Source organism: Microtus oregoni, unplaced genomic scaffold (assembly GCF_018167655.1).
Source record: "Microtus oregoni isolate MIOR12 unplaced genomic scaffold, Mior012 000018F_ref0000195, whole genome shotgun sequence".
Taxonomy (NCBI): Eukaryota; Metazoa; Chordata; class Mammalia; order Rodentia; family Cricetidae; genus Microtus; species Microtus oregoni.
The window spans coordinates 10,172,612-10,190,982 of NW_024543077.1; the positions used below are offsets into that span (position 1 = coordinate 10,172,612).

An 18,371-nucleotide genomic window follows, 5' to 3' on the forward strand; every position below is an offset into this window, starting at 1 on the left:
ACAATTCAAAGAAATAAAGTGATAGGGATATAGAGGAGGTGCACAAATATAAACATGTCGCGGATGCATTTCTTTCTGGATACCGTCGATCTCTGGAGCTCTTCTTTTGACTTTTCCACTTTCCTGGGAGAGAGGGAAAGAGGAGGGAGAGAGAAGGTGCACACACGTGAACACATGGCGGCACACACTCATGTGCGAAGGCAAAAGGACGGTGGCTAGTGTGTTTCCGCAGGTAGAGGCCATCTTTCTTTTTTACACGGAGTCTCTTACTGGGCTAGATCTTCGTGAGGAGACAAAGCTGTCTGGCCAGTAAGCCCCGGTGCTTGGGCCCCAGATATGTGGGATTTTTATGTGAATTCTGACGGAGCTCTTACCCCAGCCCCGCCATCTCCTTCCTTTCCTCTCCCCACTTTTATCCTAGTGTCCTGGTTTGCTTTCTGCTGCTGTGAGCCATTCCATGGCCAAAGCAACCTGGGAAGAACGGGTTGATACCCGCTTACAGATCACAGCCTATCCGGGAAAGAAGTCAGGCAGGAACTCAAGCCAGAAAACCAGAGTCTGGAACTGGAGAAGACGCCAAGAGAAAATGCCAAGGAGATTCTCCATGGCTCCCGCAGCGTTCCCTTTTATTCAGCCCAGACCACGGGCACTGGGCCCTACCACATCAACCATTTATCACTAAAATTCCCCCCACAACACTGCTCCCAAGACAGTCTGATGAAGCCATCTTCATTGGCTTCATTGATGCTCCCTCTTTCCAAACAACTCTGTTTCTGTCAAGTTAATAACACTAAGTAGCACACTGTTCTGTCCTTTCCCTGACACCCTCCCTGCCGTTTTCTGGATCTTTCCTCTTGTTTCTGTTGTACTGATGAGGGGAAGGTATTGTAACGCTAGCAGAGGTAAGCTGCTACCTCTCTGGGGTCAGGAGCCTCTGGGAAACATCTTACAGTGTTACCCCAGTTGGACTGTGGGGGCGGTCTTGAGCCTCTTCAAAATCACAAATGGTACTGCCTGGTGTTCTGGTTTCTGCCCCATCCTTTTCATCTCTACTGTGGGTTTTCGGAAGCTTCCTAACAACTGAACTGATCTCGTAAGACAGCAAATGTAATTAAAAGAAAAACGATGTTCGTAGATGTAACAACTGTCTCTATTTATCATTAGTAACTGGAGCGTAGAGGGGTTTGCTGGAAACTTCACATACAGTGTTTGCAACTCAGGGAAGTTCTACTATGGAGTCTAAACATATGCTTGCAGCTGGAGCCAAGGAGAGACACACAAGTGGACATCGGAGGCTAGTGACCTGAAGGAACCTCGGGGTTGCCGTGAGAAGGACACAGAGTAGCATGTGCGGCCAAGAGGTATGATAGGAACTTGGATAACTGCGGATCAGCAGTAGGAAAAGATATCGGAACAGATTCGTTTCACTTCAGACTGCTAACTAGACCTTTCTTTTCATAGCCTAGAAATGCTAGCACTCATCCAGGGCTCGACACAAGCTCAGACGGAGTGCAAATGCGGCTGCAGAAGAATTCTTGCAGCGGTCAGGCAATTCCTGCCGCCTCTGATCTTTTCTCACTCTCCGTGAGAGCTCAAGACTTAACAGCACTCAATTAGTATTCCATTTCATTTTGCTGCTTACTTGCTTGCTTTTGTATATATAAAAGGGTTTTTTTTTTATCTAAAAAAGAATTCAACACTTGGACTGGCTTTGAGAGTAACTGGATAAGTCAGTATTGCAAGTTTTCAACTGAAGAGAAGAAAACGCTGCCACTGCGGCCAGTCCACCCCCTGTCACTGCGGTCAGCAGGGGTCACTGAGGCCAGAGACATCAGTGATATCTGCCCACTGAGATTTGGGATTCGGTTTCAGTAGCTGTTGCTGTCACTCAGCTGCTGAACTATATTTACCAGAGGCAGCAAGCGGAGGCTTACAGAGAGGCATCCAGGGCATGCAGGGCCCTTTCCTAACTTAGCTGATTGTGAGTCTCTGCCATTCCACTAGCAAGAGCTTTCTAAATGGAACAAATAAAATTCTATTGGTATTTAAGTGAACTTTGTTGAGGTAAATTTTTGTTGAAGATAGCAAGAAACAGTGATATATATTGTCTTTCATAATTCTGAATTATTTGTCTGGTCATACAGAAGTTACTCTTCTTATTGAAGGACAAAAATGTTTTCTAGGCAAAAGAGAAAAGATGTGTCTAGGCAAGAAAAAAGCATTATTAACGATCTGGCAGAATTATCTAAAAAAAATATAGTGCTAAGAATATAAAAACGATAACTGAATTAAGCTAAAATTACATCAATGGAATAGTATAACAAAACCTATAGAAAACTATGTCTGAGTTTATCACAACAATTGACTGTTCTATATAATTATGGGGCTGACAAGGTGGATGTGACAGAAAATGTTCTGCCAACTAGAGACTCTGACTTGCGTAGCCACAAAGCCCCGGCACAGCCTAAATTAATGACCTCCTGGCAGCTGTGTTCACTGAGTGAGACCTGTTTGCTACCCTCACAGTTATCCCACAAGAGAGCACACTAGTAGTAAGCATGAGCTCACTTGGCCAAAGCCATAAAATGCATTTGAAATTCAAAGAAACAACGGGGCGCAGACCTGGCCACCACAGCTGCCTTGGATCCATGAGGCTGTCTCATATTTACATAAGCTAAATATGAATGCACTAGATGCATCAGGCCTCTAGACAAGCCAGATATGAATGCACTAGATGCATCAGGCCTCTAGACAAGCCAGATATGAATGCACTAGATGCATCAGGTCTCTGTGAAATTTAACTTCCTGCATCTGCCAAACACTGGAGGAACACTGCTACTCACCACCCATGAGCTGAATTCCTTGAAAACGTGTACACTGACTACAAGAAGGAATAATAAGAGTAATACTTGCTAATCTTCATGAAAATTGCCTTTCAGAGATAAGTTTTTCTTTGTCTAAAACAACAGTGACCTTTAAAGACACAACACTTGATCTTTACAATTTTTAAATGAAGTGGCTTACATGAACGCAAATTTTATTTTAAATTCATAATTTTGAAATGCACTTACTAGTAATAAAAGCAGTGAGGTGCAGAGGAAAGACAGACAGACATAATTAGTCTACAAAGCCCACTACGTCTCTAGTGCATAGACGGGATTTGCTACCCACACTGATTTAGGAATTCCTTGAAAACAACTTCCCAGTCTCCTCTCCTGCTCATTCAAAGCATCAGAGTATGCTAACAATTGAATCATCATGATGAAACAAGGAAGAGGGCTCGATGCCTGTGCTCTGTTCTCTTTGGATCACTATGCCAATAACAATTGGCCATTCTATTTCAAGGAGACAGTCACCAAGAAAGACATCAAATCTAGTGGAATGTTCCTACCACAAAAAAAAAAAAAAGAGTAGTATCATATAGTCTCATACATAACAGATTGCTTTCTTGTTTATATAATTCCTCTTTCAATGTCTCAAAATGTCAGCAACTTCACTAGACATACAGAAACACGTCAAAGACGGCATCTCTCATAAGACTACACACCAAATTTTACAGATGTGGTAACTAAGGGGTAAACTTGTCTTCACACCAAGTAAGTTACAGGGATTGAAACAGTAGACCAGGGAAGTGTGCCTCCTAGCACAGGGTAACCAGACACATTCTAAGCCATGTGTATGAAGCAAAATATAAAGGTAAAGGAACTAAAACAAAATTAGATAACCAGGAAGCATTCTGAACAATCGTTCCCTCTCCGCGTAGGCAGTGTTATATGAATAAATGGCAAACAGAACATTCACCCAGACCAGTACCTTTGGCACCACCTCTGACCGCTTCTACATGTCTTATATCAACCATATAACTTCAATATTGTTTCTTTCTACAGACTTCTACTCCTTCAGGAGCCTGCCCTGACACCTAGAGCACTCTGAAAGGCCCGATGACCCATCAGAGATTTCTCTACCTGTGGAATCCACCACCGCCATTGGCTATGCAAACAGTTAAAGCAGAACCCAGTCAACCAGCAGTGACCCACGAGAAGATAGGCAAAGAGAAAATGTTGTATCATATTTATCTCTATCCCCAATGTTTGCCACTGTAGTACATGACACGAGGATAGTGTTCTATTATGGTTAAGTCTTCAGTGATGTGTACTCAAATTCTGGGGACTGGACCCTGGGTAGAGCACAGGACATGGCCCATACTTTCCAAATGAATGGGCATTTTTATCGAGTTATTGTCTCTACAGGCCTGCCAGAAGAATATTCCCCAACACCTGAGGCAGTCTACCTTCGGAAAAGTACAACCCCACTCCCACCCTTCGTGCCCGCCGCCACCTGGAAACTTTCCTTGGCTCCTGATCCTACCGGGAAGTTCGTGGTTAATGCCAACACACAACCATCCAGGCCTCTTCGTGTTTTTCCCTTTTTTCATCTCTGTTCTTTCACACAGGACAGCGCAGGAGAAGCAAACGAGCCCTGCTTCTCAGGGACTGCTGTGCTGTAATTAACTCCTGGCTTCATCACTTGGTACAGCACAATCTGGGAAGCTCTTTGAACCTTGCCTTCCATGAAATAAAGGTAATTAATACCTAAGGGAAGTGGTGAGCATCAGGAGGAGAAAAACTTTACTCAGCAGGTACAGCGCATACTAGATGAGGTCTGAACCCTCTTCATGTGATAACTTCCAGCTCTCAATCACACTGTGCAGTCTCTACTTGCTTAATGTTCTCCTACTTCTGAGCTCAAACTAGAAATTTCCAAAGTCTGTTTGCCTAAAATTCATTACTGAATTACATCAAAGCCACATCCAAAACTACCTTGTTTGAGCTACACATCATACTGAAATACCAAACAGTTACAAACACAAGGTGATTCGCTGATTAAAAGCAGTCCCAAGACAATGCGATTCAGTGAAAAACATTTACTTTCAGAGAGAAGAATGGATAGGTACAAACAAGACTCAAAAACACTAGATTATTAGCTAATAAAAACCTTGTTGCTTGTTTTTTTTAAATGCTAGAGCATTTTAAGTGTTACTTTCTAAAGGTTTTGGAAGTCAAATCTAATTGGAGGTAGATAACCCTATACACATGTAAATATTTTCTAAAAAAGCTGTTTCTTCTTTTTTTTTTTAAATTTATTTATTTATTAAGGATTTCTGCCTCGTCCCCACAACCGCTTCCCATTTCCCTCCCCCTCCCCCGATCAAGTCCCCCCCCCTCATCTGCTCGAAGAGCAATCAGGGTTCCCTGACCTGTGGGAAGCCCAAGGACTGCCCACCAATATCCAGGTCTCGTAAGGTGAGCATTCAAACTGCCTAGGCTCCCACAAAGCCAGTACGTGCAGTAGGATCAAAAACCCACTGCAATTGTTCTTGAATTCTCAGTATTCCTCATTGTCCGCTATGTTCAGCTAGTCCGGATTTATCCCATGCTTTTTCAGACCTAGGCCAGCTGGCCTTGGTGAGATCCCAATAGCACATCCCCATTGTCTTAGTGTGTGGGTGCACCCCTCGTGGTCCTGAGTTCCGAGCAAAGCTGTTTCTTCTACGGGTCTCTTAGTAGAGGAAATGAAAACTGAGAGAGGCTACAGGTACTAGAAGGTAACAGTTACTTTTGCTGTGTCTACCTTAGAGGCTCTCAAACCACGGCTACCGAGCACTGTAACCCAGGAGGATTTTATAGGATTGTCACGCTAACCAGCATCGTCACTAAGTACGACAAAGCCCAGGCACTGCTGATTTTGAAAACACACCTGGGAACACAAGCGTGCAGTGCAGGATATTAGCACAGCCCATCCCCTCACCTAGAGAAGCAGACTGCTGACAGTCCCTGGGAAAAGCATGCTCTAAGGTCTCCAGCGTGCTCCAGGTACCTGGGGTGTAAATCTACCAGCACAGTCAACAGATTCTTCACCTTTTGAATGACTGTACTTACACTTTGAAGAAACTGAATACTGTACACCTAAATCTCAAAGCAGTACTCCCCCAATTTCCTTAAAAAAATATGCAAATAGGACAATTTTAATATGAAAAAAAATTTGATTGTGATTGTTTTTATCACAAAGAAAGTGTTCTGGATTTTCCAGGTTGGGACTTTCTGTGACACCACAGTTTAAGTTGTTTCATGGAGTCCCTGAAATCAACACCCTTTCATTGTTCACTTATGAACAAATCTAGGAGAGCAGTTATTTAATCCATTCTTTATTAAACACTGTGATCATCCCTCCATCAGCTGCTATGTGACACTCTCTCTCTTATTAGCTTGGCTTTAGGGAAAGCTGCTGATCTCTGGCGGCTGGAATGCAAGCCACTGCGGACCCAGCTGACGTCCAGAAGCAGGCTTGTGTGGTAGGAAGGTCGTCCCACCTGTCAGGGGAGGAAGAGCCTAGCAGAGAAAAGACAAACAGAACCAAGCAGGAACATAGGACAAGCTACTCCCAGCTGCTGGTAGAGGCACTAAAAATAAAAGCACAAAGCCAGGGAGGGCAGGACGAATTCTCAACACTTGCGCTGCGCTATTTTAGTCCAGGATGAGGCAGGTGACCTCAGTACCGAGCAATGAGCCTTTCAACTTTTTATATCCCTCCCTCGCAGCTCCTCATGGCTGAATCCATTCCAGGTGTCCCTAATTCATAACTACAGAGAACACCAGTTTTCTTCTTAAAGGCCGCTCTGTCCCCTACAGGACGGTGTTCTAAAAGAAGCTGCTCAATACTCACTTTCCTGTTTTACTTTGAAAATTTTTTTCAAACTTATTATTCTGGAGAAAAAAAATATTCCATTAACACTTATGTACCTGGAGATGAAATCCGCTCTCCTTTGGAAGAGTGTACAACCATTCCCTCAGTTAAGTGAAGGTGGCCTAAATCTCTAACCCCTAAATCACAGGTCTAAGCAAAGGCTTATTATTATTATTGCCAACTTTAATTTTCTCCCAAGCAAGGTCATGGCAGTTTTAATGCTAATTCCAATCCTCTAATACCAAAACAGCTCCATGAGAGCTGGGAATGTAAGGAAGAGCGAATCTGGTGGCAAAAGGTGACAGTCACAACCTGGTCACCAAACCATAACACATCTCTGCTGTCCGTGCCCTATTCAACACCTCAGTTTCTACATTTGTAAAACAAGAATAACTTCCCCTGTGTCATGGAGCTAAGATCAGCATTAAATAAAAGGCTATATAAAACACAGCATACTGTGTGATACCTAGAACTCAACACACGCCAACAGGTTATTCTTCAAGTAAGCACAGCATGATTCAAAGAGTCAAGAAACAGTATTTAAAATATGATATTTTACGTGAATATACAGTGATTCCACAAGTACAAAACCTCAGGAACTTTTAATCGTAGGTTCACGGGGGCACTTGGGGTCTCCTCCCTTTCCGGGTGTATGTAACAATACAACAAGAGTAGTAGAAAAAATTGGGGCATGATTTTTTTTCAGTAGAAAATATTTTGGGGCCGATTTGTTCATTAGGCCTGATTGAAGGAACTTCAACATTTTTGTGCGATTCTCATATCGGGCAGACACAGACAAGTCTAACTTGGAATAGAAAAAGTAATCTCATTGGAAAAAGAGACATTTAGCCTGGACATTTTAGCCTCTTTCCCAAAGGCCAAACTGAAATAAAAATGAATCTCTCAATCTTGCACTGCCTCTCACATAGGAACACAGCAGCCCATCCACTGCCTGGACAGTGGACTCTACAGCAGCTGCTTCACGTTCATTGGTGACCAGTTGGCTAAATCTCAACAAGGGAAGGGAGTCACTCAACAGGAGACAACAAGGGAAGGAGTCACTCAACAGGAGACAAGGGAAGCAGGCACTCAACAGGAGACAACAAGGGAAGGGGTCACTCAGCAGGAGACAACAAGGGAAGGAGTCACTCAACAGGAGACAAGGGAAGGAGTCACTCAACAGGAGATAACAAGGGAAGGAGTTACTCAACAGGAGACAAGGGAAGGAGGCACTCAACAGGAGACAACAAGGGAAGGGGTCACTCAGCAGGAGACAACAAGGGAAGGAGTCACTCAACAGGAGACAAGGGAAGGAGTCACTCAACAGGAGATAACAAGGGAAGGAGTTACTCAACAGGAGACAAGGGAAGGAGGCACTCAACAGGAGACAACAAGGGAAGGCGTCACTCAACAGGAGACAACAAGGGAAGGAGTCACTCAACAGGAGACAACAAGGGAAGGGGTCACTCAACAGGAGACAAGGGAAGGAGTCACTCAACAGGAGACAACAGGGGAAGGGGTCACTCAACAGGAGACAAGGGTAAGAGTCACTCAACAGGAGACAACAAGGGAAGGAGGCACTCAACAGGAGACAACAAGGGAAGGAGTCACTCAACAGAAGACAACAAGGGAAGGAGTCACTCAACAGGAGACAACAGGGGAAGGGGTCACTCAACAGGAGACAACAAGGGAAGGAGTCACTCAACAGGAGACAACAGGGGAAGGGGTCACTCAACAGGAGACAACAGGGGAATGGGTCACTCAACAGGAGACAACAAGGGAAGGAGTCACTCAACAGGAGACAAGGGAAGGAGTCACTCAACAGGAGACAACAAGGGAAGGAGGCACTCAACAGGAGACAACAAGGGAAGGAGTCACTCAACAGGAGACAACAAGGGAAGGAGGCACTCAACAGGAGACAACAAGGGAAGGGGTCACTCAACAGGAGACAACAAGGGAAGGGGTCACTCAACAGGAGACAACAAGGGAAGGAGTCACTCAACAGGAGACAACAAGGGAAGGGGTCACTCAACAGGAGACAACAAGGGAAGGGACTCACTCAACAGGAGACAACAAGGGAAGGGACTCACTCAACAGGAGACAACAAGGGAAGGGGTCACTCAACAGGAGACAACAAGGGAAGGGACTCACTCAACAGGAGACAACAAGGGAAGGGACTCACTCAACAGGAGACAGCAAGGGTAGGAGTCACTCAACAGGAGACAACAAGGGAAGGGACTCACTCAACAGGAGACAACAAGGGAAGGGACTCACTCAACAGGAGACAACAAGGGAAGGGACTCACTCAACAGGAGACAGCAAGGGTAGGAGTCACTCAACAGGAGACAACAAGGGAAGGGACTCACTCAACAGGAGACAACAAGGGAAGGGACTCACTCAACAGGAGACAGCAAGGGTAGGAGTCACTCAACAGGAGACAACAAGGGAAGGGACTCACTCAACAGGAGACAACAAGGGAAGGGACTCACTCAACAGGAGACAACAAGGGAAGGGGCTCACTCAACAGGAGACAGCAAGGGTAGGAGTCACTCAACAGGAGACAACAGGGGAAGGGGTCACTCAACAGGAGACAACAGGGGAAGGGGTCACTCAACAGGAGACAAGGGTAGGAGTCACTCAACAGGAGACAACAAGGGAAGGAGTCACTCATCAGGAGACAACAAGGGTAGGAGTCACTCAACAGGAGACAACAAGGGAAGGGACTCACTCAACAGGAGACAGCAAGGGAAGGGACTCACTCAACAGGAGACAGCAAGGGTAGGAGTCACTCAACAGGAGACAACAAGGGAAAGGAGACACCAGCTTCCGAGAGGTCACAGCTAAGACGTCGATCTAAAACACCAGCTCGCGAGTGGTACCAGAGTCTGTCTGTTCACAATTTCACTTTCCGGTCCGTATTTGTGTTTGCAGCTCTAGGTGTCTACCAGACGTATCCAGCCTTTTGATACTGCCACACAAAATCACCGATCAACAAATTTCACACTAGAGAATGGTGCAATTCTGTTACAAAAATCACAACGCAGAAGTCTCATAGCATGTTCTAATTTGCGTTCTATGACCCAAAAGCCAGGCAGAAAGAAGAGGGTTTGTTTTATATGCACTTCAGTATTCATAGTCCATCACTGAAGCAATCCAAAATAGGAAGTCAAGGCAGGAAAACTCAGAGGCAAGAACTGAAGCACAGGCCACACAGGAAGGCTACATACTGCCAACTGCCAGGTTCATTTTCAGCTCCCTATACCACCCAATACCACCTGCCCAAGGGGGCGCTCCCCACAGTATGTTGGGCCCTCCAGCAGAAATCATTGAGAAAATACCCCCTCCAGACTTGCCTACTGGCCAAACTAATGAAGGCATTTCTTCAACGGAGGGACCGTCTTCCAAGATGACTCTAGCTCATCTCAAGCTGACGAAAGACTGTCCAGTACACAATGTTTTAAATATGCTTATGGTTTTGTGTTGGGCGACGTTGATAACTCTCCTTACCTGCATAGAGCCAACAGGTCACAGTTTGGCATGGCTTAACCATTTTCTCTGATTTGGTTCTCAAGGATCATAAAATTTGTTGGTTGAATTTAATATATACAAATATACACATATATAGGTATATTTCAAATATGTATATATATATACATATATCTACTGAATTGCTTCTCACCTTTCTTTTTATAACAGATATCATCGATTCTTGGGCTAAATGAAGAAATTTGTGTTAAATATCCTTGGAACTATTAAAGTCTATTTAGACTTAACAACATACATCTCAGTTGAGGTTGTCAGAAAACTGTGGAAAATTCAGAATTACCAGACACATTTCCCAAACTGTCTCAAAGACAGGAAATGATGAGGGGAAAAAGCTTTAATTAAAATGCTTACACACCATTGAAATAGCATTAGATATCAGTCTGCCACAAAGTGAGGGGGCCGGCTTGCTGAGCTATAACTGGAAAACTGCTAAAATAATAGCATTTAAAGTAGCCAAATACCTTCCATTATCTGTTCTCTCCCTCTCCCTCCCTCTCTCTCTCTCTATTTCTCTCTCATATGTGTTTGGCAGACTGCATTTGCTTTATCTTAATTTAGAGCCCCTTCTTAACAGGACATTATTAGCCAATCGCTTCCCCCCTCACATTCTGACTGAGGAGGACCCATTTCTCTCCCTGCACTTAAGGAACTGGATGTTACTTTGTTCGTTTCTCTAACATTTGCCAGAGAGGAAATAGGTCACCAGAAAATTTATTTGTATCCCTGCCCTGATTCCTCTACATTTTCAAGGATGGGCTGAGGTTCCCCTCCTGCCCAGCTCCAACCCCACTTTCCTAGGACTGTTGCTGGCACAACAGTTCGCTCTCAAGCCTTGAATTCCTTCTGAATTGAATACAGCTGCTTCCATGACGCTTCTTGTTTTCTGAAAACTCATAGGAAAGTGTTACCACCGTTTCTAAGAGGGACAGTTTGTAAAATACAAACTTAATTATATATAATTTATAACCCAAAATATGTATAAATATATGTATTAACTCAATTAAGATTGAGGATAAAATACTCAGAAATTATAAATCATTGTTAAAGCTATCCTGTAATTCAATTAGGCACCACCTTGTTGTGCTGGCTTTATTTGTTCAAGGAATAATATACTGCTAGGATCAAAATTAGAAATGCTAATTAATGCTAATTAAATTTATTAATGAAAAGTATATATGTATCCATTCACTATTTCCTAGTGAGAATAAATGCAGTGTTGGCTTATAGCTTAATGTGTGGGATATTAAGCTAATCACACTAACAGCTCCAGCGTTCCTGACCTGTGAAACTGTGGGTTTGTTCAAAGTTACCTACTTATTTAACTTCTCTAACATGCACACGGCTATAAGTTTTATACAAGCCACACATATATGGCGTTTTTATCTTCAACACCTGACTGTTTTCAACCTGGCTCCTGGGCAAAATGCCTAATGCATGCTTTTAACATTGATGCTCTTTATGTATGTATGTATGTACGTACGTATGTATGTATGTGCATATGTATGTATGTATATACATGCATGCGTGTGTGTGGTATACCTGCCCAAAGGTAGCACTCCCCACAGTATGTTTTTTATATATTTTATATATAAAATATATTTGTAATTATATGTATATAATTATATATTAATATAATAATTATATATAATTTTATGTATAAAATATATAGTTTATATATACAGTATTGTGTATATATAAAATGAAGGTATATGCATCATTTTTTTAAGGAAGGTACAACACCATGAACATTATAAAATAATTTTATATCTGCCAAAACCATAATCAATGAACTCATAGAACAATGAACTGAAATGTATTAATGATACCATTAAAAACAATAATGGATGGAATGACAAAAATTGACCCAAGGAGCAATTAACGAAGCAAAATCACAGCCTGTGACAGACTTGTATTTTTTTTTTTTTTTTTTTTTTATTATTTATTTTATTATTATTATTATTATTTTTTTTACAAAAGTTTACTACAATGTACAACAGGCTCCAGGATAACACTTCATTTTAACTATAGGTGGCAATGATGTTATAGTAGGGGATCCAGATGTTTAACAGGTTCCAGGATAACACTTCATTCTAGCTGTAGATGGCAAAGATGTTATGGCAGGGAATCCAGATGTTTAAATAGGAATGGAAGAGGGTCACCATCATCTCAGATATGAGGAACAGCTTACTTTTTGCCAGATTTCTTAATTCCACCTGTGGCCAGGGGTCCCTTCCCCGCGGCCTTGGCTTTTAGCTCCTCGAGTTTCTTCTGCTCCTCTTTTTGTTTCTGCTTGAAAGCCTTATCTTCCTCGTCCATTTCCTTGGCCTGCTTCTTGGGCTGTTTCAGGGGCTTCTTTTTGCCACCTTCCCGGCCCGACATGGCTCCTCCAGACACCCCCTTCTCCAGACCCTGATCCTAAACCAGACTTGTATTTAAAGTAAACGGTACGCAAACTGCACTACTTCCACCAAATGAGTTTCCGTAAAGCAAAGTCCTAACACAGAAACCATCTGCCAGTCTTAAAGTCGCTCGTGTGCTACACATACACACACACACACACACACACACACACACACAATATCTGGCTTACTGAAGATGAGCAGCCTAAGGCCACATGCGTTACACTCAGTGTCCCCTCCAGTCCGCCACTTGCCCCCACATACACTGCTTCCACTGATTGTTAGGAAAACTCTTGGAGTTAGGTAAGAGAGTGAATCTGAATACATTTTATTAATGAGGAAATAGAGACTCATTTACTGGCATGCTCAAGGATCCATGACCACCACAAAGGCTAAGTCGCATCTGACCCGACACACATATAAAAGAGCTGATACTGGAAGAAACCAGTATCAAACGAATAAATGGGGGGAAACATCTCCAACCTATAACTGTGGACAGCAAAATATCAAGTATTAATTTGTGGGAAGCAAAAGCAGCAATCAGTGTTAAAAGCACGCGCCAGGCATTCTCTCCTGGAGCCAGAGTGAACACAGTGTCGAGTACTGAAAGGAGAGACACATTGATTCCACCTATTAGAGCCTCTGAGTCACCCTGGGAGACATATGTGTCCCGAATGTTTACAGTAAAAACGCCTTCCCCGAGCAGTTGCCCATTAAGCGCTAATAATGCTAACAGCCCCGGCGTTCCTGACCTGATTCTACATGACCAGGGTGGTGTGAGTCTCTGTGAAACCGGGGCTTTCACACACTCATAGTGACCTACGTCAATCTACAGTCAACGGCGTCATCATCTCAAAAATGCACAGATATTCATATTTTCATTCTTTATAATTCTATCATTTTCTTTTAAAAGAATAGAGGAAATAGTTCTTAAAGTAGTCTCCTTTTTCACTAATCTTTAAAAGCCTCATAGGTCCTCTATTAACTGGTAAGTGTACCTGGCAAAAATCGTGCCATTCATCCATCACAGGTTTTCCAGGCCTGGAAGAGACCCGCGGGGATTATGCCAGAAAGGAGTACAAGAAGAAACACAAGCGACTGGCTTAGCTTAGTATACAAACACTGGAGAAACTACCTAGACACAGAGTCTGCACACAGCCTACTACTGGGAATTTACGCTATAAGACAAAGTAACAGTGTGTGTATCAAAATCCTAAGCAGGAAAACTACTTGTTCAGCTCATTTGTTGCTTGGCACTAAGTTACCTAAGATTTTGAATTACATTTCTAACAAATTTACTATAACTTATCATTAAAAAATACTGCTCATTAGTTAAACATAGATTTTTAACTCTGAGGGGGGAAAAAGCAACACTGTTTTCATGTATGTCAATATACACATGAATAGTAATTCATGTGTACATATGTATTACAATACATATTAGAATTACATCTAAGAACTTCAGCATAAGCATTTAAGACTAAATACTGTGAGACATTATTTTTAATATATCATTTAAACTACATTGTTATAAAATTGTATTATATGAAGATAGGACCCAGCAGGATTCTGAGAACGAAGCCATGACTGCGGCCAGAGAGAAGCTGAGAGAAGGGTAGCATCTGGGGTAGTCGGCCCGGCCTGAAGTTTGCTGGAAATGGGAGGCTTGAAGCAATAGCACCGCTTTGTCTCTGAGGCCCGGGAGCTTGAAGTCTGAATTGTCAGCACGCCATGCTTCCTCGTGCAACTCCTGGTCCCTTAACTTCTACTCACGACTTGGCCTGCGGTGTTGTGACTCAGTGTTCCCATGCGCTATCTCTGTGTGCGTACCCCAAAATAGCCCCTCCTAGAACACCACGCGTCTCCTGGGAATAGGAACCACTGTACTGTAGTATGGCATGATCCTGACTAATTACATTTCCAAAGAAAACTCCTTTCCCAAATAAAACCATTGGTGTAGGAGGGTCTTCTTTCTATGTGTTGCTTTCATTGGTTGAATGAAGAAACTGCCTAGGCCTTTTGATAGGGCAGCCCTCAGATGGGCGTGGTAGACAGAACAGAATTCTGAGAGGATGAAGGCAGTGTGGCAGACGCCATGGCTCTCCTCTCCAAGACAGATGCTGGTTAGCCACAGTCAAGTGGTGATACACATTAATGGGGATGGGTTAAACAAACATGTAAGAGTTAGCCAAGAAGAGGTGAGATATAATGGGCCAGGGAGTATTTAAATGTATACAGTTTCCATGTAATTATATCGGGTGTAAACTAGCTACAAACCCTGTTCACACAAGAGGAATGATGGTATCACAAAAATCTTAGAGGAACCAGGTCAACTAGTCAGGTCATCAGAATGGACTAGCTCTTGGTCCCAGAAGGAATACCACATTAGGGTCGTTCTTGACGTTAGCCTGATGTCTTGTTTGTGAAATTTATGGCTGTTTAAAGTTCTTAAACTCCTAGTGGAATAATATGAAATATACTAATTATTTCCTTGATGGGGAAGCCTTGTTAACCAGTTATCTTAAAAGAGGTGGGACCACGTTAGGGTGTGGTTTTCTGGGACCCAGGGAAAAATGGCATGCGACCAAGGTGTGCACTCTCTCTCTGTGGTTCCCTCGCAGCACAGCTGAGCTTGGACTTCTCGTTCCTGTTTCATGAGTTTTCCTCTTACAATAAATAAAAATATAATCATTTTATCTTTTAGATAGCCTGGTTATCTCCCAAATTGAGTTAACTTCTACATTTCCTTTCTTACCATATGTAAAAGAAAGCCTATCAGAAATAAAAAGAAGTGATTCTCCATCGGTGTGGTTTGTTAGCGTTAACCTATCAGCACTGCAGACATACTGAAGAGTGCTTCACAACCGTGCCGCGCACACACTGATGGTCTATACGGTGGACTGACACGGTGTGTCAGCACATGGTATACGGTAATGTGATAAACCAGAAAACCACCCACGCTGAGGAGATGGTTCCCGCATTGACGTCTTTAACTTGCGCTATCCTGCACACTTCTGCAGGGGAACTGGCATTACTAGCAATTAGGTTCAACAACGGGCCAGAAGCCAAGAGTCTATTAGTCATGCCTAATATGGGGCAAACCAGGGCGAGAGTGAACAGAAATAAATGGAGTCGGTGCAAACAGACTTTATCGTGTCTAGGCGTAGTAGGGAACGAAGATGCAGCGATCACTCTGTTCAGATGTGAATGTTGAGAATTACAAAAGAAAGGAACACACTAAAGGGAGGCTCTTCCTAGCCTTGCTATGGATCAATCTTAATAGACCGGATCTCAATAAAGCAGTGTAAAGGAGACTCTGGGTTCCCACCGCCCCTCAGGCAGCCGCCGCATTCTCTGCTCGCCAACACGGGCAGTGTGCGCTGAGGACCTCCACTACCACTCTTGCCTCTCTGTGCTGCAGCTGTTTGTGTCTCGCTGTCTGCAAAGAGAACGCGGGTTCTCCTTTTATAGAAAATACATACGAGCAGAAGCACCTGGCACTCCTGTCCTCACCAAGTGTTTTGGTTCATCCATTCAGGCCAGCCTTGCACAGTGTCAAAGGCCACATATATGACAACATCGTACCGCGACACACCAACCTCCATGAGAAGCCTAGTCTGCCCCTATAGAACTCTTACATTGCGAGTATCTCGTAATCGTTCCCTTCAGAAACAATGGGGCCATTTCAGCCGAGGAAGTCTTCATTGGTCTGTTCTGCCATTTTCCCCAGGGAAACAAACACCCTTAACCAGAGTGTGTGTCCATGTTAATTACAATTTGCCCACAGGCCACCCTGGCCACTGTCCAACCTCCTGGAATCTACAAAGCGTTTGATGCACGGCGCACAGGACAAAGTAGATGGATGGTATCATTTGTTTCAAACCCAAGGGGGAAGAACAGACACCAGCACCCTTCTGCTAATGCCATGTTTCGCTGCAAAACTCCCCTCCAGGAAATCCGCAATCTCCAGGAACAGGCGACTTTGACCTTTGTACCCTGGACATTGTGTGACAGACAGCTTTTCCTGCATCACCAAGCACCAAAATTAACTGTGTAATGTGGAAAACATGTTGAGCTAACAGGTAGGCTGCTACCTGTTATAACAGCATATTTATTAAAAGGAATTAATAACAAACTCAATGACCTGCCAAGGAACCTGTCTTAGGTAGGATTTCCATTGCTGTGAAGAAGCAAACACCACAACCAAAAAGAAAGTTAAAGAGAAAAGGGTTCATTTGGCTTCCACGTCCACATTATACCATATCATTGAAGCAAATCAGGACAGGACTCAAACATGGCAGGATCTCAGAGACACGAGCCACGGAAGGGTGCCCCTTACTGGCTTGCTCCACATGGTTGTCTCAGCCTGCTTTCTTATAGAACCCAGGACCAGCCCAGGGATGGTGCCACCGACAGTGGGCTGGACCCTCCTCCCATTAATCACTAATTAAGAAAATGCCGCACAGCTGCATCTTACTGGGGAATTGTCTCAACTGAGATTTCCCCCTTTCAGATAGCTCTTGTGACCAGTTGACATAAAATTCTCCAGGACAGAATAGAAACACAGTATCAGGATTGTGGGCCAGAAACAGACACCACTGGCTACAGGGATGCATCTAACAATCCCAGTAAGTGTGAAAAGTCAAGCAGACATGTATAGTCAAGAAAATCCTACAGGGAGTTTCAACTGGGATAATTTTGTCAGCTGGGGAACTGACAAGTTCTAGAGACGTGTTTGATGGTCCTGACTTGAGCAAAGAGACCATAGGCACTGACTGAGTAGAGGCCGCAATTAACACCTAATATTTTTACTATTAGCTGGGTAGTAGTGGTGCACACCTTTAATCCCAGCACTTGGGAACCAGAGGCAGGTGGATCTCTGTGAGTTCAAGGCCAGCATGGTCTACAGAGCCAGTTCCAGGACAGGCTCCAAAGCTACAGAGAAACCCTGTCTCAAAAAGCCAAAAAAAAAAAAAAATTAAAAAAAAAATCTTTTTGCTATGAATGAAGAGAGACTCTTCTTCTAAAAGACTGTCTGAACCACAGCATCAACACAGGTCTGCCTACACTGTGTAAAGATGAGATTCTTTGTGTAAATCCCATGTGGTAATCCTCTCTCACAGGTGCATGCTAGTAGACCTTACTTGATTCTAGTCCAATTCCTCTGGTATGACTTTCAAGCTTGCTGGAGTTACAACCGCCAACTGTAACCCAGTACTATAGGATTGCTATGGAGTTATAATTAAATGCATAAGGCTTACAACAGTCCAGCAATCAATACGCTAGAAACTGAAGGGCGCCAACTGGTCAGAGCATGAATGCCAGTCCCTCCTATGGTCTGCCGTGGCTAGCTATGAAATGGAGGATTCCAAACGCTCTTGATTTGCAGTCTTTTCCCGACTGACAATGTTTATATTTCATCGCTTATGTGACACAGAAATATAATTCCTTTATATTTATACCTCCCTTCACTTTCAACCCAGCATGTAGCAGAGGTCAGGGAGTTGCCCTCACTATCAGACTGAAGTGCTCAGATGGCACCCAGCTGGGTGTTCGATGGGAAGCCAAGTCCATCCCTTGAGGATGACCCAGTACCGCAGCTCCTGTGATGCGTCTGCAGAAATAATTTCTGTCAGTGCTCGGAGGTTCTTTATCTCATTTATAAAGAGCAGCGATCCTTTC

General features: G+C 43.5%; 2 protein-coding genes across 9 annotated transcripts in view; both read right to left on the reverse strand.

Moving 5' to 3' along the window:
- The window catches only part of LOC121459135 (voltage-dependent calcium channel subunit alpha-2/delta-1), a 427,825-nt gene that overhangs the window by 390,371 nt on the left and 19,083 nt on the right, over positions 1-18,371 (reverse strand). The window lies entirely within an intron of this gene.
- On the reverse strand, positions 12,229-12,703 carry LOC121459137 (translation machinery-associated protein 7). Its single transcript, XM_041668672.1, has one exon. It carries the CDS (start codon positions 12,667-12,669, stop codon positions 12,475-12,477), a length of 195 nt encoding a protein of 64 aa, XP_041524606.1. The 5' UTR covers positions 12,670-12,703; the 3' UTR covers positions 12,229-12,474.